Source organism: Canis lupus, chromosome 24 (genome assembly GCF_048164855.1).
Source record: "Canis lupus baileyi chromosome 24, mCanLup2.hap1, whole genome shotgun sequence".
NCBI classification, from domain to species: Eukaryota; Metazoa; Chordata; class Mammalia; order Carnivora; family Canidae; genus Canis; species Canis lupus.
The window spans coordinates 15438323-15465305 of NC_132861.1; the positions used below are offsets into that span (position 1 = coordinate 15438323).

Sequence of the window (26983 nt, forward strand, 5' to 3'; positions counted from 1 at the left end):
TCAGGGAAATGAGGACCTTTTAAAATTTTTCTATAGAATATCCAAATAAAAGCTGTAGCACTCATTATAACACTGGTTAACTTAAGGATTTTCAGAAGCGGGCTAATACACATGTTCTAAATCACTCTCCTTCCATACAGAAAGACCTGCTTAAACAGTATGATGCATGAAAACCAGCAAACATTTCTAAGCCAATAAAACTTGCCTCTTCCTCCTATCTGAAACAACAGACTTAGTGAGAATGATGAAATTTGTTACATGCCATTGTAAAAAAAAAAATGCTTTTCAAGTTGGAAAAAGAAGCAATGTCTGCTTTTTAAAACTTACATCAAAACTGAGATATGGAATGAACAAAGTTGGGAACTTAATGAAAGAGAAACAGACATAATTTTGGGAAAAGGGGATTTTGTACAATGGTCACCATCTATATTTTTTAGGGATTAAGTTGCTAAACTTATTTTAAAACAAAATCAACCAGGCTAATCCTAGGATAGTTTTAAGGGAAAATGGGTGTAGTAAACTAAATATAATATTAAAGATTTTAGCCCCATAAAGATATTCCTTACTTTTGCTTTTATCATGTAAAAGGACTTAACCTTTATTGGAATGGCACAATTTTAAATACAAAGCATTCCCAGGCTTATTCTGCAAGGAAATATTCTTAAGGCTATCATCTGCTCATGCAATTCTTCCCACCTGTCACTCACTGCCCCCTTTCCAATCCTTCCAGATTCACAAACTCAGAATTCATTAAGGTAATTCCAGCTGATTAAAAAGAAGTGAGGATTTTATTAATTAGATTAGGCAATGTAGAAACAAACCCAAGCTTGTGTATTAGTCAGCACAGGCAGGCATAACAAAGCACCATAGACTGGGAGGCTTATATAACAGAAATTTATTTTTTCAGCTCTGGAGGCTGGGGGTCCAAGGATCAAAAACCAATTTGGTTTCTGGTTTCTCCTTCTTGGCTTTCAGATGGCTGCCTTCTTAACTGTGTATTCACATGGCAGGGAGCTCTCCTGTGTCTCTTAGTATAAGGACACTGATCCTATAGGATCGGGACCCCATCACTAAGACCGGATTTTACCTTAATTACCTCCTAAAGGCTCTATTTCTGAATACAGTCACATTAGGGATTAAGACTGCATAGAAATATGGGGGGAACACAATTAAGTCCATAACACTTTTTTTAAAAGATTTTATTTATTTATTCATGAGAAACACACAGAGAAAGGCAGAGACATAGGCAGAGGGAGAAGCAGGCTCCCTGCAGGGAGCACAATGTGGGACTTAATCCCAGGACCCCGGGATCACGACCTGAGCCAAAGGTAGAGATGCTCAACCACTGAGCCACCCAGGTGCCTCAAGTTCACAGCACTTAGTATCAGATTTACTTTCACTGTGTTTTTTGTCTTGGGCAAGCACTAGGGGAGTCACTTAGATCCTTTTTAGTATCATCTAGACCCTTTGAGCCCTCAGAGCTTTGGCAAACAAACATGATTGGCCTTGCTATGGCAGCATATGGATTCTACCCTGAGTGGGCTTCTTATTCAAGCAAGTCTGACCTCACCTAAAGCCCTGCCTCTCAGCCACCTTGACAGAGGGTCTGAGTTATGTGAAAACCTTCTCTTTCCTCAACTTTTTTTCCTGTTCTGAATGTGTCCCTAGAAAGAGGGATTTCCTACAAAGCCATTGCTTGGGCTCTGGAGTCCTAGAGGCCACAGCACTAACCAGTGAAGATCATCTTAACACTTCAAAGGTGAAGACCTACACAGTCTGTGCAAACTAAGGGGGGTTCAAGAATCTTTTTCTAATGGGAGAACTGCTCACACAGCCCTGGCTCAGAACCTAAAGTCAAACATCAAAATAAGTTGATAGAGGAGAGCATGTATTTTGAGTGACTGCATATAGGTGCTATTTCACATCACAAGAAAATTAACATGGGAAAGGAAATGCCTCCTCAAAATCAACTACAAAACATTCAGATTTCCGTTGCCTGTAAAAAAAAAAAAAAAAAGGGTAACAAATATGTTCTATGAATGAAGATGATCACTTCGTCTAGTGCCCCCAAAAGACACGTCATCCAGGCTCCTAGATTGCTCCAATTGTGACAGTTATATTCCTTCTAAAGGCTTGCCCTTCTCAAATCCAGCCTGGTTCATCCAGCCTGGTTCAGAGGCAAGTGTGGGCCTCTCCCCATGTTTGAAAACTTCCATCACCATCTGCAAGAGGCAGAAAGCTCACCTGCATTTGGAAAACTTTCCCTGATTGGACAAATTCCAATAATAAGTACTAGAACTTACAGCTTTATAGTAAATTTTCAATCATTGTCTTCTACATGTGTGGTTTTATGTATTTTCTAAAGGCATATTACTTTCTTCCACAAGAACCACAGGCTAAGGGAAACCATATCTCTGACTCTTTCTCATTTTTCTTCCATAGCAGCACAGACTATAGGGACTGATCCAAAATGGTCTTTCTATAAATGCTAGCTAAAAGCAAATAGCCAAAAAGGCATTTTCTATAGCTTCATACAGATCAAGAGCCTGTCACTGGAGGAATCTGGACTTGGCAGTCACCCACCTGTACCAGATCTGAACCCTTGGCAGCTGCTAGAGATTATACAGCACCTAGAAAGGCTGGAAATAAATTAATTCCTCTTCTAGTATCCCCTCTGACATGGCCTATCTTACAGTGGGTCTTAACGTCTCCCCCATCCTACCAGCTCCAACTACATTCACTCACTCACTAGGAGTTATTGATTCTAACTCCTTAATGGCTGCTAAGTTGGATCACAGTCCACTCCAGAAAATCTGGAAATTCAGTCCAACAGTTGGATGAATACCTACTTTGTGTCAGAGACTCAGGCTACCACCACCCTATTTGATGTCCCCACTGTTGCGAAGTTGAAGAATTGAAAGGCCCTCATGCCTCACATACACAGTCTATGCTGACCTTCATATTGTTGTCTTCCCTAAACACGTGTGAGCTCTGCTCATCTGGATAAAACACTGCAGCTCCTCCCCATTATCTTTAGAGTTGTTTTCCACCATCAACTCTGGAGTTAGGTTACCAGGGTTCACACCTCGGACCTACTCATTACAGCTAAGGGACTCAGGGTAATGTCCTTAGCCTTCTGTGTCTGTGCTCCCCAAACCATAAGGTAAGGATCCTAAGTTTCCTCTCTGTGGGACTACTTTAAGGATTCTCCAAAGTAATAGATATTAAATGCTTCTAGACAGTCTGGACACAAAGACAAGTTGAGTGTTACTGCCAATAACATCAGTATTTCCCACCAGAAAGCCAGCCCTTGTGCTAATGATACCCCTCGTCTTCCTAGATTTGACTTTTACAGCACCTCACACTATGATCTGTGCTACCATTTGTCTTTGATGGGTTGCCTGGCCTTCCTATTACTCTGAATCCTCTTGGAAGGAAAAGTTTGTGCCATTTGCATTCACTCATCCACCTTTATCAGTAGATACATCCTCCGCCAGGCCACAGCACAGAGCCTGGGCAGGCTAATGAGCTGACCTGGGGTGGTGCCGTTATGTGGTCCATCACACAGATACCGGCTTATTCCCAAATAATAACAGGATCAAATACAGCAAAAGAGATCTAAAAATAGGCCTGTAAGATGTGGGGAAAGTCCTGTTTTTCTCCACACTTTAAACACACTCAATACTTAATATAAAGAAATCTTTGACTTGAGACAGTCTTGAGTATAAATGTAGAAATGCAAGATCCCCAACAATTGAATCATACCCGAGACTCTTTGAAGTGGTTTTCAAACAAAGGAAATACAAGCAGAACCCCAGCAAACTTCTACCTTATTTCTTTCACTTCTATGATTATAAATATTTTCAGACTTGATGAGATGTTGGTATTAGCACTAAAGCATCCATCATTTATTACTCTTTATGTAGCTATGTTTATACTTACATGTGTTAACATACAATTACAGCTACACAACAATATAAATTCAGACCCCAAGTGTTGTTCAAGTAAATGAACATCACTCAGCACTTATTTGTTTTTCATTTTTAAAAGGCTTCACTACCTTCTATGATATTCTTATATTTGTTTCCAGATTTGATCATTCAAAATTCATAGTTCGATGTGAGTACAGAGTTTGAAAAACCATTGAATATGTCTCTATATCCATATACTCAAATAATCTACAAATAAGCAGCAATCCCTGTGAGGAAAAAAATTCAATGTGTATTCGTCATGATTTCACAAAGAGAAAACACGAACTCAAGGTTCAGTTATCTGTGAACTGGCAAAATACTGTGATAACATGGGACTGCTAATTTCTCAAGCTCCAGTATTTTCAAACAACACCTACCCACTAAAACAAATAAAAGTAAGGAAAAAAATGCACAAATGATTGACAGATGGTTTTAACTTGGCACTTGTATATTTGAGAAAGGATTATCTTCAAACTGGTATATTTACTCTGGTCTTTAATGGCTGGTATGTCCAAGTGGTGAAAGGACACTGCTATGAATACTTGCTTAGCAGGAGAAAAATGCTGGCTCTGTTTTTCTCAAATGACCCAAGTGTCAAGATTTTGATGGAATAGTGGGAGAGAGGTTGGCTGTCCTTTTGTCCATCCATCTGTCTGCCTACCTCTTTTGCATTTGCTGGCCTATCAGGAACTAAGCCACGAAAGCCAGCATGGCCCTGGAACTCCAACAGAGCTCAGTTACCTGATTAACAAGAAACAACAGAAACCAAATCTTTCAGCAGATGCTCTTGGTCTCTGCTGACCCAGCAAAGCTGTGCAGATGACAATGAAATAAAGCTCAAGAATCACCAACCATAAAACTCAAACCAAGTCCAGCTTCCAAAATTTGGCAACTTAAGTTAGCTCCATCAATGTGACATACTTCCTGTTGACAATTTACCTGTTGCCCAAAATGGGGCTAAATGTATTATTTAAAAACTCTGACAAACCAAAGATGGAAACATTCCTTTCTTGTCATTTGTTTCTTCTTGAAAGTTAAATAAGTAAGAGACTGAATCAGAGACACTTCAAGCAGATGGGCCTTCCTACCATTGTGATGGCACGGGAGGACCTGGAAGATATTATGCTAAGTGACATGAGTCAGTCATGCAAGGACAAATACTGCATGATTCTATTTATTTATTTATTTATTTATTTATTTATTTATTTATTTATTTATTTTAAAGATTTTATTTATTTATTCATAGAGACAGAGAGAGAGAGAGGCAGAGACACAGGCAGAGGGAGAAGCAGGCATCATACAGAGAGCCTGACGTGGGACTTGATCCAGGGTCTCCAGGATCACGCCCTGGGCTGCAGGCGGTGCTAAACCGCTGTGCCACCGGGTCTGCCCTGCATGATTCCATTTACATGAAACATCTAAAATATAAAATAGTCAAAGGTATACAAGTAGACAAATGGTCTTCAGGGGGTAGGGGAGAGGGATCTGGGGAGTTGCTACTCAATGGGTAGAAAGGTACAGTTACACAAGAGCAAGTTCCAGAGATCTGCTGTACAACATAGGGCCGGTGGCTGACACTAAGGTGTTGTGCACCTAAAAAGTTAGGAGGGTAGGGGGCAGTCTGGGTGGCTCAGCGGTTTAGCGCCACCTTTGGTCCAGGGCCTGATCCTGGAGACCCAGGATGGAGTCCCACATCAGGCTCCCTGCATGAAGCCTGCTTCTCCCTCTGCCTGTGTCTCTGCCTCTCTCTCAATCTCTCTCTCTCTCTCTCCCTCTCTCCAATCTCTGTGTGTGTGTGTCTCTCATGAATAAATAAATAAAATCTTAAAAAAAAAAAGTTAGGAGGGTAGATTTCATGCATCTTACTGCATCCGAAAACAAACAGAACAAAACCAAACAAAAAAAGGCAAACACTACCCAAACCAAAGGGACACAAGGGAACTTTCGGAGGTGATGGCTATGGTCATTACTTGGACCCATCACCTGGACTGTGGTGATGGTAACAAGAGTGTGTGTGTGTGTGTGTGTGTGTGTGTGTATTCAAACTCAAATTGTATATGTTGATCATGTGCAATATTTTTGTATACCAATTATACCTCAGTAAAGCTAGAAAAACAAACAAACAAAGCCAGAGAAGGCTTCAGTCTATGTGTAGTTGCTAACTATAATCCTGCTGCTTCCTGTTCACACTAGAGGACAGCAGGGCTTCTAGAGCTTCCTCATGGTTCTCAAAGTCATAGGAGGAATACTAGCTGTCAAAATCAGGAAAGGGAAAGCATCCATAATTCAGCAAGTACTAAATGAGGGAAAGTGTCAGATGTATAGACAGGAAACTGGAAAACATAATTTTCTTTGGGACCAATTAACATAAGAGCTACTTTGCATACTCTCCATCGGAAAGGTGTCAATGTTGTCAGAAGAAGTGAATTTTTTCCTAATGAAAGTTAACACGGCACTTGTACTAATGAAACACATTCTGAACTACTTCACAGGAAAAAGAAAAAAGGCACCTTAAATACAAATACTATCACAAGGCAAGACATGGCGATATAAATATTCATGACATATTCCACATGTTTAGTTAGGCTCTATTCTTGACTTTTTTTTCACGGTTTGTTTTTTTAGTAGGAAAGATGCCAAATATTATGAGCTTCTACTTCAGAATTTTGGACCTCGGTTTGACCTAACATCACCTTGTTTCATTTGGCAGGCACTGATGTCAAACATGACACGCACTGATGAGTTAATCATTCATGAAAAGAGGAAGAGGAAGAAACACAGGAAAAAACTTGAAAAGTGATGTGTCTACGAGCTCTTCTGGCATCTCCTGTGGCTTCCAATGTGTTGAGAGCATCTGAGTGGATAGATGGGAGATCACACAGATCTTATTACCATAATCCTTAGACTACTGCCTTAGAAGAAGAGAGGGTCTTGCTACTTCCGAAGTCCATTTTGTATCTGGGTGTCTGTACCGACCACCCACTAGTGTGAGGATGGCCAACCAAAGGGAACTTCTAGCACAGAAATCACTTCTCAGAACTCTTAGGAAGGATAGCTCTCCTATAGAAGAAAAGTGGTATGATAAGACCAGTTTTATAACCAAAAAAAAAAAAAGGGGGTTTCCTAAGAAATGTGCTCCCAGTTATACAGCATATCATCATTTATCAAATCATATTACTAAATGCCCCCTGGTAGAGATTTCTGTCATGTTAACATGCCACAAACAAGTGCTAGCTTTTAATGTGGATTACTTAACAGAAGATTTTCTTAAAGAAGAGCTTTCTGTATTCTCAATCTTATTAAAATGTGTGCCTGCATTTCATAACATGTACGGTATCTCCCCACCAAAGTATTTGGCTAGTTCAGGATGCAAGCAACAAAGGTGACGGGTTAATTTATTTTTCTATTTCTCACCTGAAGGAGTTTTATATAAATTGTGATGATATGTAACTTTCTAAAGGCTGGAGAAAGATCAAAACTGTCAGAAATTCTTAATAGTCAAGCATTGATATTATAGAGTGATTGGTATAAATTATTTCCTACAAGAGTTATTTAAGATGAAAATAGTCCTCCATTTGTAAACATAAGTAATCATCAAAATTGGCTTTGATTCCAAAAAGTTTAATAAATGTTTCTTTCTAAGCTAGAAAGAATTACTTAGGGATTCCTTGTTCTACTTTGTATTAATACTGCAAAGTCTCCAAATACGCCAGTCTATACAATGATTTAGTAAGCTATTTCTACATAGCACGGAATTTACATCATTATAATTTTCATTCTGAATAAATAATGGCCAAACCTGTGGATGGAAGAACATTTTTTAAACTGTGGGCTCTTGGATATTGTTTTTATTCAACATGATGCTAAGGAGCTGTTACATCTGAGCACACTCACCTTTAGCAGTGCAACATTAGGGCCAGTTAGTATCAAATGAAATCACTGCAATCATTCAAATAATAGCATTCATTTTAGAGCTAAACGGGTAAAAAAAAGAAAACAACCCTTAGAATTCGTCTAAGAACAAATTCTTCCTTAATTGCATGTAATCAACAAATGGGCAAACATGCTAAGCTGTAATCCAAACAATCCAAGGATAGGCTTACAACCTCGACAAGTTAATAATGTTCTCTGGAATAAAGTGTCAAAGGAGGAAGCTGACTTATAACTAAAACATGTATGATGCTGAGAAATCGTATCATGAAAGAAACTAAAGAAAAGTTTTATTTTTGCAAGGATATGCCTGGACCCCTTACCAATGTGGAGGCCAACCAAAACACAATCGGTGGTACAATTCTAATTAGTGTGTCTGAACTCTGTTTTGATATCATTCTTGTGTGTGGTTCACAGGCTGAAAGATACCACACACAAAATGCACAATGTTCTACGATTTCTTATTATCCATCAAGCCTCATTAATGTAAAAAGCTAAGCTGGAGTGAAGAACAAATTGGAAGAGCCAGTTCTTTTCTACCCTACGTAGTTTGAAGGTAAGACAGATGTGCAGGTTTTTGGACACAGAAGAAGTGAGTCACAGGCTTAAGAGAGTCCAGAAAATGAGTGTAAGATTGAGCCAGCTATGGAAATGATATACCATCAGTGTATAAAAATGCTGTGTTGGTTTCTTTTCGGATTCTACTCCTATACATATCCTGTCACAAGGTAATCTCTTAACTGCTCCTCTTTCTTAGTGAGGATAATAAACCCCAGCCTTTGCTGACTAAATGGAGGAGAACACATTTGTCCCAGCAGGGAGTGAGCTACTGACCACAGCTCTCTCAGTCCAAATCAAACAACTTCACTTTCTCAGGTGAAGGATACAAACCCTTCTGCCAATTTCTCTGTGGCTTGCTCTTGAATCCATTATTATTTTATGGAAATCATCAAATGTCTTTGCAAAGAATAAGTTATAAAAATCATATTGCCGTGATATTTATACTAGTAAAAAATTACTTGTTAACCTGAATATCCAAAAACTAGGAAGAGATTAATTGATTGTGTTTTCATATAGCAGAATAGTAGCAAGCTTTTTAAAAACATTTTATAATGCTATTTGACACAGGAATTAAACCTTTATAACCTATTTTAAAAGATTTATTTATTTGAGAGAGAGAGAGAGGAAAGCATGAGCATGAAGGGGAGGGGTAGAGGAAGAGAGAATTCTCAAGCAGACTCCCTGTTGAGCATGGAGCCTGTTGTGAGGCTCAATCCCACAACCCTAGACCCTAAGATCATGACCTGAGCCAAAATCAAGAGTCAAATGCTTAACTGACTGAGCTATCCAGGCTCCCCTATAACCTTTTGCATTTCGTATATTGTGAATAATCTAACCTATTTCCAAAAAAAAGTATTTTAACTGAAAGAGATCTAAATTAAAATATAAATTGCTAACAGTGATGAACTCTGGTTGATAGGATTTGTGAATTTTTTTCTTTCTTCTTATCTGAATTTTCTAGTTTTTTCTATAATAGAAATTACTATTAAAGTTAGAAAAATAAACCCCAAAAGAGAAACATTCATTGTGCCCACTCTTTTTTCTTCTCTTGACTATTTCTATGGTATCACAGAAGGTTCATACATTTATCTATGAATCTACCCTGAAAGACAGAAGTTGAAATATATCCAAGAAAATAAATGATGTCTTCTGAAACCCTTCATTTGCACATCCAGTGGAAATCCCTGCTGTGGTGTTTTCCTCCTACTCCATCTCCTGCCCAGAGACATACAGCCATAAATCATGTCTGTTAATATGGCGGCACTGGGGACAATGAGCATCACCTGTGTTTGCAGGGAACTGTGACGGAGCCGTGAACCAACTTCCTCAAAAGGGGAACCCTGATGATGCTTTCATGACTCTTTTCCTGACAATACACATTGACTTTTAAGATTTCTGAACGTTCTCAAGAGGTCAAAGACTGCCTCCCAACCCCACCATCCTAAGTCTGTGCCTATAAAATTTATCTCCATTTTAATAAAACTAAAGAACTTCAAAGAAAAAGGAAAAATGAGAAAACATGAAAGACGGTATTTCCAAGGACACAAGGAAGACAGAACAGAGAACCCCTTCTTGAACACATAAAAAATGGTTTACACATTTTCTACATGACTTCTTGTAGAAAGACAGATCCTATAAGACTTTTTTTAATAATAAATTTATTTTTTATTGGTGTTCAATTTGCCAACATACAGAATAACACCCAGTGTTCATCCAGTCAAGTGCCCCCCTCAGCGCCCATCAGCCATTCACCCCCACCCCCCGCCTTCCTCCCCTTCCACCACCCCTAGTTCATTTCCCAGAGTTAGGAGTCTTGGGAAGTTCTGTCTCCCTTTCTGATACTATAAGACTTTATGCTAAAACACATTCAAACAAATTCTACAGTTTGAAAAATATGTTAAAAGCAAAAACTTCATATAAAACTCAAGTACTAACAGTAATAAACACATATTTATATAAATTAGCTGCCGCAGCCAGCTACATAATATAAGAACACAGGCCCTCATACTATTCATACCTAGGATAAATTGACAATGCCTCCATTACTACTCGGTGAAGCCATGGGTGAGACAATGTAATTTTTCTGAGGCCTCTATTTATTCATTTATAAAAAACAAAAACAAATTTTTACCAAGGATCAACAAATTAAGAGAGTATAATTTCTGACTCAATATTATAATTTGCTTATATGATTTAGTCTCTGATAGGTTCCTTAAATACAAAATCAAGCTACCAAAAGGCTCTGGCAGCTGAGAGGTGCATGGTACCATCACCTGAGACAGTAAACTAGTAAACTAGTGGAAAAGATCAGAAAGAATGGGGAGATGCACAGATGAGGGCATTGTGACTAATTCAGTTTATACATTTTGAATTTAAGATGTAAAAAGAACGTCAGTGTGAAAAAGTCTCAGATACAGGTGAAGCTCAAGACAGGGGTCATGCTAGACATGCCAATGAACTAGGGAAGCCATCTATTCACAACCCTGAATATCAATACCCATTAGAATCAGCCAGGACTATTGTATAATCCCTAGAGTTCTGATTTAATTGTCCTGGGGTACAATGTTCATAGCAGCAATGTCCACAATAGCCAAACTGTGGAAGGAGCCACAATGTCCTTCGACAGATGAATGGATAAAGATGTGAGATATATCTATATATCTATATCTATATCTATATATATCTCCATTGTGTATATATATATATCTCCATTGTGTGTGTATATATATATCTCCATTGTATATATATATTCCATTGTGTGTGTGTGTGTATATATATATATATACACACACACACATACATACATATATATATATATACACAATGGAATATTACTCAGTCATCAGAAAAGATGAATACCTACCATTTACATCAATGTGGATGGAACTAGAGGATTTATGTTGAGTGAAAGAACTCAATCGGAGAAAGACAATTATCATATGGTTTCATTCATATATGGAATATAAGAAATAGCGCAGAGGACCATAGGGGAAAGGAGGAAAACTGCATGCGGAAAAATTAGAGAGGAAGACAAACCAAGAGAGACTTCTGACTCTGAGAAACAAATATAGGGTTGCAGAAGGGGAGATGGGTGGGGGGATGGGTAACTGGGTGATGGGCATAAAGGAGGGCACGTGACAAGATGAGCACTGGGTGTTATACTATATATTGGCAAACTGAATTTAAATAAAATGTAAAAAAATAAATTTAATTAAAAAAATAATTGTCCTGGGGTAGGGCCTGGGAATCAGTGTCTTTTTTATTTCTTTCTACCCAGATTTCATTCAACATTCTGTTTTGTTCATTCAACAAATATTTCGTTTACATGGATGAATTCTTTTATTAATTTTTTTTCTTTTATTCATTTTTTAAGATAAAGTTCACATAATATAAAACTAGCCATTTTAAAGTGTTTATCAGCTCAATGGCATCTAGTATATTCACAATGTTGTACAATCATCACCTTTATCTACTTTTTTTTTTAAGATTTTATTTATTCATGAGAGACGCACAGAGAGAGAGAGAGAGAGAGGGAAAGAGGCAGAGACACAGACAGAGGGAGAAGCAGGCTCCACGCAGGGAGCCTGACGCGGGACTCGGTCCTGGGACACCAGGATCACTCCCTGAGCCGAAGGCAGGCACTAAACTGCTGAGCCACCCAGGGATCCCCTCCTTTATCTACTTCTAAAACATTTCCATCATCCCAGAAGGAAACCCTGTGCCCATTAAACAGTCATTCCCCATTCCTCATCCCTTAGGCCCTGTAAACCACTAATCTGCTTTCTGTCTGGATGGATTTACTTATTGTGAAATATTTTATGAATGGAATATGTGATCACACATAATCTGTGATCTTTTCTGACAGCTTCTTTCACTGTGTATATGTTTGAGGTCCATCCATATTGTAGCATGTGTACCTGTGCTTTTTCCTCTTTATGTCCAAATAACATTCCACTGTATGAATATACTACACTTTGTTTATCCATTCATCTACTAGTGGACACTTGGGTTGTTTCCGCTTTTAGACTACTGTGAATAGTGCTGTTATGAACATGAAATACAAATATTTGTTTGATTACCCAATTTTAATTCTGTGGGTTGCATACCTCAGCAGTGGGATTGCTGTGTCATATGATAATCCCACATTTAAATTTTTGAGGAAAAAATTGTTTAAGTTCTCTAGATGATTAAGTGTAAATCTGGTGTTGAGAATCATTAATGTTGAAGATGAATGAAGCCATGAAAATAAATGGAATGCACCAAGGAGAAGATATGGGTGGGAATATGAAAAGGCCAAAGGCAAAAAACCTTGGAAATACATTTCAAAGGCTGCTGAGAAGATCCCATAAGAAAGATACATAGGAGGAAAAAGAGGTGCCATGGAAATAAATGAGAATCCAGTGGGGGGAGCCATTGACATCAGCTGCTAAGGAGGAATCAAGAATATGTTTGTTGCATATGGCAAGATGGAGGTCACTAGAGTCTGGGGATCTGCTAGCTTTACTGAGGCCCTGCTTTCAAGGAGTTGAGGCCTATATGAGATGCAAAGTAGAAGAGAGGTGAGAACTGTAATATACTCTTATTCACTATCTCATGACACTCAGGAACATACAGTACAGATACCAAGCTTACCACAAAAATGTTATTAGACCAACCGGTTTATACCTCAACAAATCATGTGGCAATGTTCCTGACAGCTACAATAGTAAACCACACTAAAGTATTGACCAGTACCTGTTTTGCTGACCATATTATGACCTTTCTAGGATTTTAACTACATGGAAAATATTTGGGTATAATAATATATAATTAGCTAAATTGTCTGAGTCTAATGTCAGCAAAATATTTAACAAATTCTTACATTATTTCCTCTATTTTCTGCCTAAAATAGTTTTAGCTTACAAGTATTTTTCAGTTTTTATAAAACATTCACCAGTCTCTGAATCAATATTGATGGCAGACAGTGCTTCATGATTTCACTGATTTATTTCCCAAAAGAAATTATTTTCTTCTATTATTAAAGAAAAGGGTAACCTTAACAACGACTGAGTTTTAAAGATGAAAAGTGAGAATTAAGGTCAACCTTATGTTTGAAGTCATATTAAATTTAACTTAGGTTTAAATTCTCAATGAATAGTAAGCAACATCTGAAGTACACGAGTGCTTTTATTAAAAAAAAAAAAAAAAAGTATGTGTTGATTTTTTTTTTTTTTAAATCTTGAGTGTGAGACCAGCCAAGAAATGTCTCCTGGAGCAGTAAAGTAGTACACTATCCTAGATTCCTTTTTTCAATTAGCGCTTCTATTTTGTAGACAGTAACAGTATTTAATTTGAAATTTCCTCTTTCTGTGCCAATTCCAGTTTGAACTCCTTCCTGTGAAGTCTTTGAGTGTACAGCTTTATGTGACACACAAAGCCCTCTGAAAGCAGCCAAAGAAAGAAGGGGGAAAAAGATGTTTTTCTTTAGTATCAAGCACCTGGCAAGCAAAGAGAGTGTTCCTGTAAAGCCTTGAAGGCATTCCTGCTCTCCCCTGAGAATCCAAACGGCCTCGTTTTGATTTCCCTTTGAAAAACCATGAAGTTGGAGCACGTTTGCTTTGATTTACAGTTTACCAGACTTTTCCATGTTGTTTCTTGTTGCTTATTTCTGCTCACCAAGTCAGGGTGACGGCCTCTTGACCAACTGGCAGTTGGCAGGAAGAGGGACTCCCTCACCCATGACTTCTGGCTCTGAGTGAGACAACCTCTTGTGCTGAGGACCTCACAGAAATCAGGTACCTACTCAGCAGCTTCACAACACAGACACAAAGAGGAAATTAGGAGAAAAGTGCATTTCACTACAGTTCCTCCCCTTCTTGCCATTTGCATGTCCCTGAGCTAACCTGTCCAAATGGAACACAGCAAAGAAAGCACAGTATCAGCTACTTAAAAAAGGGAGCCATTAGACAGGACAACAAAGGAGAGTGAAAGAATAAACAGATAAAATGGACTTCATCAAAATTAGGATCTTTTGTGCGGCCAATAATACTTTCAAGAAGATGGAAAGACAGCCAACAGAACAGGAGAAAATATTTGTAAACCATGTTTCTGATGAGATACTTGTATCCAGCATATATAAAGAACTCTTAAAACTCAATAATAAAAGACAAGCAATCCAATTTAAAAATGAACTTGAATAGACATTTCTCCAAAGAATATATACAAATGGCCAATAAGCACATGAAAAGACATTCAACATCATTAACTATTAGGGAAATGCAATCAAAACTATGAGATACCACTTCACACCCACTAGGCTAAACAATGAAAAGACAGATAATAACAAGTAGATGGATGTGGACAAGCTAGAACACTCACAAACTGCTGGTGGGAATATAAAAGGGTGTGGCTACTTTGGAAACCAGTCTGGTGGTTCTTCAAAACATTAAACATAGACTTACTAGCTGACCCAGCATTTTTCTCCTCAGTATATACCCAAGAGAATTGAAAACAGATGGCCATACAAAAACTTGTACATGAATCCTCATAGCAGCATTACTCATAATGGTCAAAAATTATAAACAATCCAAATGCTAATCAATATGGATGAATAACAGTGGTATATCCATACAATGGAATATTATTTACTTGTGAAAAGGAATGAAGTACTGATATATTCTACAACATGGATGAACCTTGGCAACATACTAAGTGAAAGAAATCATAAAAAGACCACATCTTATATAACTGCATTCATAAGAAATGCCCCAAATAGGCAAATCTGTACAGACAAGAAAGCAAATTTGTGGTTGTTTAGTACTGAGGGACACTGTGGGAGGGTAGAGGAGGATGGGGATTGATTAATAATAGATAAGAGGGTTTCTTTTGGGGGTGAATAAAATATTCTAAAATTGGTTGTGGTGATGGTTACAAAACTCTAAATATACTAAAAACCATTGAACTACACATTCTACATGGGTTAATTGTATGATATGTAAATTATATCTCAATAAAATTGTTTTAAAAAGAGAGAGAGAGAATGAGAGAAAACCAGGAAACATGGTCTTTCATTTCTAGTTGCTCTGGTCATTCCTCACTATCCCAGGTCCCATTTAGTTGTACTAAGTTTCCTGATTTAGAAGAAACACAAAGTTCTTATTCATTGTTTCAAACACATTTGAATTTGTTCCTCACCCTGAGGTCCTCGAACAACCTACAACCAAGCACAACAGCTACACTCCTTATACTCCTTTTGACCATGAGGGCACCACCAGCCACCATTCCAGCTCTCGTTGGCCTTTGATGAGGCCAAATTATGGAAAGGGATCAAGAGAGCAGCATAAAATGATAGAGAACTATCATCATGTGAACAGTTTCAGGGCTCTGAGTAGGGAGGTGTATTGATGGAAAAATGGCAACAAATTGTTTGCTTTAAAATAAGAACAACTGGGAGTGGGAAGCAAGGTTAGAGAGACAAGGAGAGACTTTCCTGTTAGCTCTCCCCTAGACTTATTGGTCATCCCAAACAAGCAGTGTCATGAGAGGTCTGGGTAGAGTAGCATGGCAGATGATGTGCCAAGGGACTTTTAGTAAAGCAGAAAGAGCAAGACCATCTTGTCAATGTAATAACCATTATTCTGAATAGACCATGATTGAATCCGAAAGAGGAGTTCTAAAAGGATTAATGCCCAAGTGAGGAATTTAAAAGCATCCTGATAACTGACTTCTGACAAAATATCCAAGAAAACAAGGTACGAAAAAATGTATAACTATAACATAAAAAAGCAAGCACAAATGAGATTATTAATCCAACGATACGGATTGTGTATTTAATCACATACCAGGTACCACCTAAGCACAGCATTTTCAGAAATGGACAGAGCTCTTCTCACCTTTCAAGTTGTTTGCTGCATAATCGGGGTCATGCTGCTCATTGCTCTAGTAGTTTATTTTCTTTATAATTCTGACTCAAATCTCTATGAGAACTGGACCTCGCATAGCCAGTAGTCAATGGAATGTTGCAATGTCCACCCTCAAAAACCTTCCCAGATTTCATGAAAAAAAAAAAAAAAAAAAAAGAACAACAAAGTCCTTCACCTGAAACGAATATAACACCATATGTCAAGTAGCTGGAATTAAAATAAAACATTAAAAAAAATTCAACAAAGTTGTCTGGGTAGGTCCTAAAACAAAAATTGCCAACCAAAGCTCCTTATTGACTGAATAGAAATATCCACTGTATATCCCATAAATCTTGGAATTTGAGCTCAGATATACAGAGTCAAGGAACCAAGTATGCAGGGCTCTTCTAACTTTCCACACTTGCTCGTGGCAGACTTATTCTAGTTAACCTCCCTGGAGAGAGGCCCTGGCTCTTCTTTTCTCAGATGACAATAAACAAAACTGCAAAAATCACTAACTGCTTCTTCCCCCCAAATCTGTGGACGGTTAAATTAGTATTTTTATTTTGCTTTTTAAATTTTATTTACTTATTTATTTAAAAGATTTTATTTATTTATTCATGAAAGATAGAAAGAGAGAGAGAGAGGCAGAGACACAGGCAGAGGGAGAAGCAGGCTCCATGCAAGGAGCCCAACACGGGACTTGATCCCAGGACTCCAGGATCATGCCCTGGGCCCAAGGCAGGAGCCAAACCGCAGAGCCACCCAAGGATCCCCTATTTTGGTTTTTTTAAATGAAACTTTATCCCTATACTTTTAATGCACTATTTTTTTAAAAAATAAAAACACAGGATACAGCCACATTGGAACATGAACCACGAAAAGCCTGTGCATGCCTACCTGCAGCATATGACAGCTTTACACGAAAGCGCCAAATCCAGGAAGCTTCTCCTGACTTCAAAGGAGAGAGCATACTTCAGGGTGTGGCCATCGATGATGAGGGCCACATCGTTCTCCTTGCCCAACAGATTCCCGAGGTCAGTGCAGTGCTGGGTAATGGCTGCCCTTGTCGCCTGAAACAAGAGTGGAAGGGGGGAGGCGGTCATGTTTTTATGTGTTTGATATATCAAAAACAGAACTTAAGAAAAAAATCACAAGTTCCTTAAAGTGAGAACATGCCCATTCTAATGTAAAACACACAGCGTTCAACTTGTTGTGAGTATATATAAATGCACATTAAAATTCCATTGAACTGCCTGCTAGGTCTGTTTTATTTTTTTTATTTATTTATTTTATTTATTTATTTTATTTATTTATTTATTTATTTATTTATTATTTATTTTTTTTATTGGTGTTCAATTTACCAACATACAGAATAACCCCCAGTGCCCATCACCCAATCACTCCCACCCCCCGCCCTCCTCCCCTTCCACCACCCCTAGTTCGTTTCCCAGAGTTAGCAGTCTTTACGTTCTGTCTCCCTTTCTGATATTTCCCACACATTTCTTCTCCCTTCCCTTATATTCCCTTTCACTATTATTTATATTCCCCACATGAATGAGAACATATAATGTTTGTCCTTCTCTGACTGACTTACTTACTTCACTCAGCTAGGTCTGTTTTATGGAAGAAAACATCCCCTTTAATGATATTTACATTTGATATTTACAATAACCTAGTCTGGTTACAGTTCTAGGCTGAACTAGAGCATCCAAATTCTTCTCCTTTGGAACTTTAATTGCTAAGGTTCTTATGACTCTTTTTCTCCCTTCATGGTGTCTCTGGAACAGGAAACTCCATATAAACAAATGTGTGATGTTATTTTTTTTCCAAAAGATAAAGTTGCTAAAAAAATGGCAAACATTTCTCAGTTTGCTAAAGATAATCTTTAAAAGCCCCCAAGAAGTATTAGGGGATATAAAATTAACACAAAAAATTAATTTCTGTCCTCTGCTGAGATGCACAGATTAAACCACTTCTCCCCATGGGTCACCAGAAGAAGACCCAAATTGATCATTTTTTCCATGTTACAGAAAATATCTAATAAAATTAAACATTTTAAAACAGTACTTTTTAAGACATTACTACCAGCCTAAGTAAGTATGTTGGTATGATGTCTCTTATGCAATTAAAGCACAGAATCATTGGATTTTAAAAAAAAAAGTATGTCTGATTTCCCAGTGAATTTATGACTATGAATAGGATATCTGGTTCAAATATAAGAATTAAATTTTTGGATCATAATAAAAAATATGGTTTAAGCTAATCTGAGAAGCACAAAAGTCTGCTGAAATTATTCTGTTTGGACAACTGTCCTTTGACTATTAAGCTACATTTACAAATAATTTATCCACCCGATAACATGAATTACTGTCTTAAAGAAATATGTTGAATGAACAGGAATCTTTCTATTCCTAGTTAAGCTGAGGATCTGCTACCATCACAACGTGAGGCACAGATTCTTTTGTCTTACTGCTCAGTTTCCATTCTCAACAAGAGACTTGAGACAACACTTATCGGAAAGATGTATTTCAGGCATAACTGTGGTTTAGAGCCCTGTTCTGTGGTCAGATGGCCCAGGATCTGGTCCTAACTCTGTACTTATTACCTCTGTGACCTTGGGCAAGTTACTTCACCTCTTTAAACAGCAATTCTTAAGTGTAAAACAGAGCTAAGAATAGGTACCTCACAGCACTTTTGTCTCTAACAAATGAGCTAATCAGTGCCACCTGCTTAACACTGGTCTCGGGACATAATAAGCACTCAATGAAGCTCATTCTTCCTCTGGTTACTATTTATTCACTAAGAATTTCCTACATCTAGGAAAATACACAGTTGTGCTACTTCAGGCAGTGAATAAATGCTATCACTGACAATGCCTTCTTTGTCAATGTAATAACAGAAGCATAATTGATAGAATACTGTCCTAAGAATAAAAGTTGACTTTTAGTAAAACTACAGGTAACTTTATACTTTTTGAATTCTTAATTAGTTGCCTAATTCTGAATCTCAAACAAAACATCTATGTTTACCTTATCTGTGCAAACAGCCTGCCCTTTAGAATCTGGGTAGATAGAAGAAAATCCCACCCACCCAGGGAAATCCCGGTGTGGCATCCTGGGTGTACTCACGGGGGAACTCAGACAAGTCTGGGCAATTCTGAAGAGTGTACTTGCCAGGGGTCAAGTCATGGTAGACAGAAAAACCCCCTGGGAAATATTTTACTGAAAGAGATGAGGCAAGCTATGCAGACCTGGTCTGTGGACAACATGCCAATATTGTCATGGAAGCACAATCTAGCCTACTGTCCGAAGGACACTTCCATTGCCACCCCCTCCCCCATGGACTTATGGAGGAAAAGGTTAAAGAATACAAATCCCTGAGATGAGGAGACCCCTGCCTGTGGCTTTTTTTGTAATGGGGCACAGTACAAATGAAGATATGCAGCAGTAGTAATATTATGAAGGGTACTTTCTCCACTTAGGGTTATTTCTGGCCCAATCATGAAGACAGACTGGACCCTTCTTCCTCAGCCCAAGTGCTGGCAGCTCACCACCTATGAGGCTCTGAGGCAGGAGCAGAGAGGGTGCCCAGTACTGGGAATGTGAATGGCAGAAATGTAGCTACTGAGGAAACCAAGTTCCTGAGACATATACAATCTTCCCTGTCCCTCTACGATTGGTCAACCAACAAATTGTGCAGGGAAGGACCTCAAGAGGGAACTGGAGTTTCAACTGTGGGAGGCAGGACACAGAGTTGCACACATGGCCCCTCTTCTTGAGAGACTCATATGCAAAGGCCAACAGTGGTCTGGGGAACATGGAGGATACTAAGTTGAAATATTTTCAGGGTGAACCACAAAAAATGCTATAGACTGAATGTTTGTATCCTCCAAATTCCTATATTGAAACCCTAATCCCTGGTGTGGTGGTATTTGGAGGTGTGGCCTTTGGAAGGTAACTGGGTCACAAGGGGGAAGCACTCACCTGAGATTAGTGCCCTTACAAGAAGCTACCAGATGCAGAGAAACCACCAGACATTACTAGGTTACTATGTGGGCCATTCAGCCTTCCTGGTACATTTTGCATTACATTTTCCTCCCCTCCTCAAGTTTTTATTTAAATTCCAGTTAGTTAACATACAGTATAATATTAATTTCAGGGGTACAGCCCAGTGATTCATCACTTACAACAGCGGGTGCTCATCACAAGTATCCTCCTTAATCCCCATCACCTATTTCCTCTATCCCGCAACCCCACCCGCCTCCCCTCCAGTAACCTTCAGCTTCTTCTCTACCATTAAGAGTCTGTTTCCTGGTCGATCCTTCCTGTTCCTCATATCTCATTCCTCTTGCCTGCAATGTTTTCTGCTCCTCACCTCCTACCTGAACCATCCTGTTCTCCTCTCACTTCGTCTGTGCAGAATCACACCTTTGCCTGTGAGATTGGAAACCTCCCCTACCACCAGAACCTCTCCAGATCCATCCTCTTGCTCCACCCTTGACTTTTCTCCAGCCCCTGCTTTGGTTTTCATTCCAGTGCCCGCTCGGCAATAATCTTTGATCAAACCCAGACTAGCTGGGTTCCCTGCACATGTGTGGTAGAATATAGGTCCCTTCTGTGCAGTTCTCAAGCAAGCCAATCGAAGGAATTACTATCACAAACAGTTCCTTATTCTCAAATGGACTATGATTCAAAAGTCTATTTGTAAGTTAGTTATTGGGCACTTAGAATCTATTTTCCCAGAGGAACGATGTTACAAATTGTGGTTGGATCCCAGGACCTGTTAATGCCTACTTAGCCTAGTCGCTAAAATTTATACTGCAGTCTCTTATTTTAATAAAAAACCAATTACTGAAAGTTACAATGGACTTAGCTGTTACGAGGGGCATAGGGAGTTGGGACCGGGAGTTTCGTTCCCAGAAAGATACAGAGCATTCCAAAATCCTTCATTAGAATGTGCCTATTAGGCATAAATATTAAAAAATCTATTTCCAGGTTTTCATACGTGTTCTACAATTTTATTTTCCTTCACGATTAAAAACACACATGACTTAAAGCCAAAATGAGCAAGTGCAATGACAGACTGTTCCCAAAGCCACACCGAACACTCACCTCTCCCTTGCTTGTACCGTACTGGGAACCCTACATTTTTTAGCAGCAAGCTCAGTATTTGCCTTTGCATTTCCAGTTTTTTAAACAAGGTCACATAAACACCACAGATAGTGCCACACTTAAGTTCAGGAAACAGCTGTCTGTCTGCTCAGAGATAAGAGATTTACTGGAAGTTCAGCCTGCCCAACTTATGTGTGGATGGGACCCGAAAGGTAGCTCTACTGTCAGTCATTCTGGATTTAATAAACTGGAAAGATGGAGATTTCTAGAATCTGGATGCATGTCTACCAGTTTGCAGGTAGCAGGAATCTTTCCTCAAAATGAAACCATTCCAGCAACACTGAAATCTGTCGAGGCAGGTGACCCTCTCCCTCCACGAGCTTGGCAGTGTCATAAGGAATTTCTTAGACGCTGAGCTAGCAGCAGCTGCCTCAGACCTCACTTTGATGTTCTGCAAATTCCAACGGGCTCAGAGCTGACGATGCTGAAAGCCAGGATGGTTCAAGTTTCATGAGCAGCAATTCAGCCAAGTCTTACTTCGCCTTGGAGAGCAAACTCCTTTCTCCTGAATTAACCTTAGGCTAATGAGTATCTAACCATAATGCTCACCCTCTAGACCATGGATTCAAAATGGTTTTGTTGTTTTTTTCCATTCCAATCATCCATTTTTCTTGTCCCTGGCCAACTGTTAGGTGTGCCTTCTCTCACCACTGTATTCTATTCTACTACTACTCCTGTCATTCCCACCGTCCAGCCTCCCAGATGGGCCACAGTGGCAATCTCCTTATTCTTGCCACTTCCATTTTTTTTTAACTATCATTTCCATTTCCAATATAATCACACCTGTTTCCTGACAGCATTAACAGTCTCAATACTTTTGCATTTATAAACCCTAATGGGCACAGAATTTTGTAAAGCTAAAGACAAAGCACGAGTCTAGCAAACCCATTATAGGAAAATAAAGAAGGTGAAGGCTGAAAACAAGCAAATTACTCATGGCCCCTACTGGCAGCTGTTGCCGACCTTTTCGCTTTAGATATTGCTTTGTTCTAATCAATGAATATCTCTAAACTTAAAGTTCATTAGGAAGTAAGAGGAATCTCTGTTAAGTTTGTAATATTTCAAGATTTCCTACAATACTAATAATTTCAAGGAAGATGGGATGCTATGTCACAGGCATTGAGCAAACATTCTTAAAAGATAATCTGGCCTCTTGTCACCAAGCACCCACATAGCTAGCTGGTACCCTCAGGTCACCTTTAACCCCCCTCTCCCTCAATCAGGCATTCTCTACATGGGCTGCCTCCACCCCCCCACAAAATGTTTCTATTTCTGATAAAAAAAAAATTGTTTATCTTCTTAGATTACTGATATTACCCAATTTACTGAATTCTCAGTAATATATATAAGCCTCTATAGAAGTTATGCTTTGGTTAATCACCTTCATTGAGTTATAATTAAACATACGATAAAGTTGAGCCATTTTAAGCATATAATTCAATGAGTTTTGGCAAAGGTGTGCAGTCACGTCACCTCCTCCATAACCAAGACACAGAACATTTCCAACACCTCAAAACGTTCCCTCTTGCCATCCTGCAGGCAATCCCATTCCCCTACCCGGCCCCTGGCAATCACCTATCCACTCTGTCACTACAGTTTTGCCTTTTCTAGAATGCCATATAAATAGAATCAGACTTTACAGTCTTTTCTGCCTGGCCTATTCATTTAGCCTAAGGCTCTGAGATCTGTCCAGTGTTTCTGTGCTTATCAATTCCTTTTTGTTTCTGAGTCCACTGTATAAATATACCACAAATTATTTCATTCACTTGCCATTAACCATCTGTGTTGTTTCCAGTTTTAGAATATTGTGAATAATTCTATAAATATGAGTATACTAGCCTTTGTGTGGACATATGCTCCTATTTCTCCTGAGTAGACACCTAAGACTGGAATTACTCTGTTACGCCACCTCTACAGACACACAGAGCAAGTGTATGTCTAACTTTATAGAGATGGTGAGGCTGTTTCTAACTTTAAAAGATGTGGTTATGGCATTTTGCTTTCTTACCAGTCCTGCGTGTGTGCTTTGGTTGTTCCTCATCTTTGTCAACACTGGCACATTGGTCTTTTCAATTCTAGACATTCCCATGGGTATGCAATTAATAGCTTGTATTTGCATTTCCCAAATGATGAATGGTGTGGAATATTTTTCTAATGCTTACAAATTAAATGATTTTGTTTGCTGAGATTTTAAGACATACAAGTAAGCAAAGTGGAATAATGCAGGTAGTATAATGGGGGTCATCCTTGTGCAGAGTGATAACCGCTGTGAACTCACAAACAAGCCCCAATAACCTCTCTTCAGGGGAGCTGGGATACCCTATGTTGCAACTTCTTTTTACATCTCACATCTCTAAAAGATCTACACATTTCCCTGGAAAGGTGTCTTAGGCAGTATGAGAAGAGTGAGTCAGGAGGTGGGGGATATGGAAGAAAACTGGCAGCAGCTGTTAGTGAGCAAGTATCATTTATTGGAAGAAAGAGAGAAAGAGAGAGACTTTTTATTCACATAATCTTCAAAGCCTAGAGAAAGTCTGAAAACCTGAAATCACTGCTATTTATTGAAAGACAATGTGACTAACAGTTGTGACTGAGCTCAAGTCATTGACGTCATAAAAATCCCTGAAAATATGTATTTTCCTTTTCACAAAGAAGATTAAATAGCAAACCTACTAGGCTTACTTTATTTTCTTTCAAGAAACTAGATTTTGATTTTAGTACTAGGAATCCTTTTATATGCTGAACAAATATATTCTTGAATAAAAAATAATTTATATGCTTTAAGAAGCATTCTTATTCCAATCTTGACTATGAATCTTTTTTTTGCAATTTTTTAAAAAAATGTGGAATTCTTCTTAAAGGAGATAACCCTTTTCCTATAAGAAAACAATTTTGAAGTGTGACCCTCCTGTGAGAAGAATGCAAAATCAGCATTTGTAAGTGATCAGTCAGCTGTTGTATAAAATGGCCCTCCATAATTTCATGGAATAGATGCTTGTCACACATTTGTCCAGACTGGATCTTTGGGAGTCACTGTATACTTCAGAGACAACAATGAATCAATGCCACGGTTGATATCACACTAACTAGGAATAATTCTACTATGAACATAACCACTTTACCTTAATTAATTTCCTGACTTTGGGGATTTAAATTTTTAACTTTCGATGTATCAATGTTATAGTCACTGCACTATTTTTAAAATCTTCTTGATTCTTGGGGTTATTATAAAGTGCCCAGACCAAACACAATGGTGATCGAGTTTATAAATTAAAAAAGAAATGACTACAGAAAATAATCTCTAGACAATTAAAATTTGCAGTGTTTTTAATGAACTATGTGATTACATATGTCAGATAAACTTTAGCAAAGGAATATGGAGCGCTATTGGTCTCACACAGAAAGATAAAACTACCAGTTGCAAACCAGAGATCTACATTTGGCTTACAGTGACAAACACTGGAATCTGTTATATCACCCTAGAAAGCACAGCATAAGCAATGCAAAGTAATTTCAATTCCTGAACTACTTATTTGCTTTATGATAAAACCAGTTTCTTAAAAAAAAACATATGCTCACTTTCTGAACAATCCTTACAGATGCCATAAAAAAATGAATATAATAATCTTAATTAGTTAATTTCCTGCCCTTAAGGACTTAAAGTTTTAACTTTAATATTTCAATAATACAGTCACTGCACTTTCTAAAGTCTTCTTGACTCTGAGAGGAATTACAATGTGCCCAGACTGTGTTCAACTTGTGCAAACAACAAATGAGAACTGGAAGAAAAATTCTGAAAGAGACAGTGAAGGCAGGTCATTAAAAAAAATTTCCCAAATCCATGTGTGGCAGCTGTCAGCTGTTGGAGGGAATAAAAGAATATCTTGAAGGCTGTAGCCACGTGAAGAAAACGCGATCTTGGGCTCTTGGGCTCACCACTAGTACCTATCAAATCAAAAAGATTGCACACACAGGGCTGAGACTGGCCACCACCCACAGCTCCCCAGGCTACAGCTAAGCCACCATGGGCAGGTTCCAAGAAGCACCTGCCAGTGTGACTTCTTCTATTTTCCTTGAATCAGTAGGAGTTAGGGGTACAGAGAGAGTTATGTGAGAGGAAAGAACAGCTGTATACAAATCCTCTGCTGTGTTAGGAAATATTTCATGTTTATGTGGAACACTGTTAGCACATTTAAAACTGGGAGTACTTTCTAAATGATAGTTTCCAGTGGGAAAAGCCAGTGGCATACATTATATATATATATATATATATATATATATATATACACACACACACACACACACACACACACACACACACACACACAGATTTTCAAAATGAAACCAAATAAGCCAGAAAGTGCAGAGAAAGTCCCATTTTCACTGGAGACCACCACAATGATGAATGAGCAAGGAGGAACTTGCAACACATGGACCTGGCCAGAAGGTTCCCCTAATTGTGCAGACTCCATAGCCAAACAGGGTAGGTGAGGGCAGGCTCAGAGTCAGGCTGGAATACACCTTACCATTCTCTTCTCTACATATCCAGGCAAAGATTCAAGGCTACAGAGGTAGACAGAAGTTTACATTGAAATATAGAGCAAAGAAAAAAAAAAATCCTTCACTTAACCTTTAGCTATGAGAGCCTATAATGTGCACAGACTTCTAGGAGTGGAGAGGCCCACAGGCAAGGAAGGAGCGACTCCTCCGAGGAGGGCACCCAATAGCCAAAGACTGCTGTGTGCCCAGGACATCCGTGAATACCTTAGCAGGTACTGATGTGGCCTGTAAGGCATGAGGAAACAGGCACAGTGAGGAAAGTGCTGGGGGTGGGCAGGCTGGGAAGACACGAGACAGGACAGGAAGCATTTGCACATCCTGTCAGAGCCCATAGGGAGCCAGTAGAGGCTTCTACATATGAAAATACCACACTCGGACGTTCCTATGTGGAAGCTCCCCACCAACGGTAGAGATGATGGATTGGAATAGGAAACAGACCAGCAAGGAGCCTTCAGATGATGAGTCTCAGCTTTGACTGGGATAATAGAGACCAACACCAAGAAATGCATTTCAGAAGGAGACACAGTGCCTGGTGAGTGGTCAGAGGGCGGAGAGAGGGTATGGGGATAAGCAGTGTCTGGCCTGGTAGGTAAAAGAGGTCAGTTGCTGGGAAGGGGACATAACAGGATTGGGGAAGGTGGGAGACTATGACTGGGGGGTCAGAAGATAATTCATTTTGACTTCATGTACAGAGTTGGCTCTTTTGTTCAAGAGCAAGCTATTAGTCCATGCAAAACTGGTGAGAAGGCCTGCAGGGACAGTAGGGGATTATGGAGCCTCTCCGGCCCTGGACCACCCAACACTGCTCTCTAGGGACACTGCTACTCAGAAGTCCCTCCAACTTCTGCACCCCCATCAATGTCTGCAGAGCTCTGAGCGAACATCCGGCAGCCATCACTTGTCCTTT

At 38.9% G+C, this 26983-nt stretch overlaps 1 protein-coding gene across 16 annotated transcripts in view; it reads right to left on the minus strand.

The window, feature by feature from the left end:
* LOC140615803 (phospholipid-transporting ATPase IB) overlaps window positions 1-26983 on the minus strand; it is a 570784-nt gene that overhangs the window by 278269 nt on the left and 265532 nt on the right. For all 16 annotated transcript variants that reach the window (XM_072795750.1, XM_072795748.1, XM_072795745.1 and 13 more), the window contains one exon: window positions 17243-17415. In XM_072795750.1, the coding sequence (XP_072651851.1) occupies window positions 17243-17415 (173 nt within the window). The remainder of the gene's footprint in view (window positions 1-17242; window positions 17416-26983) is intronic.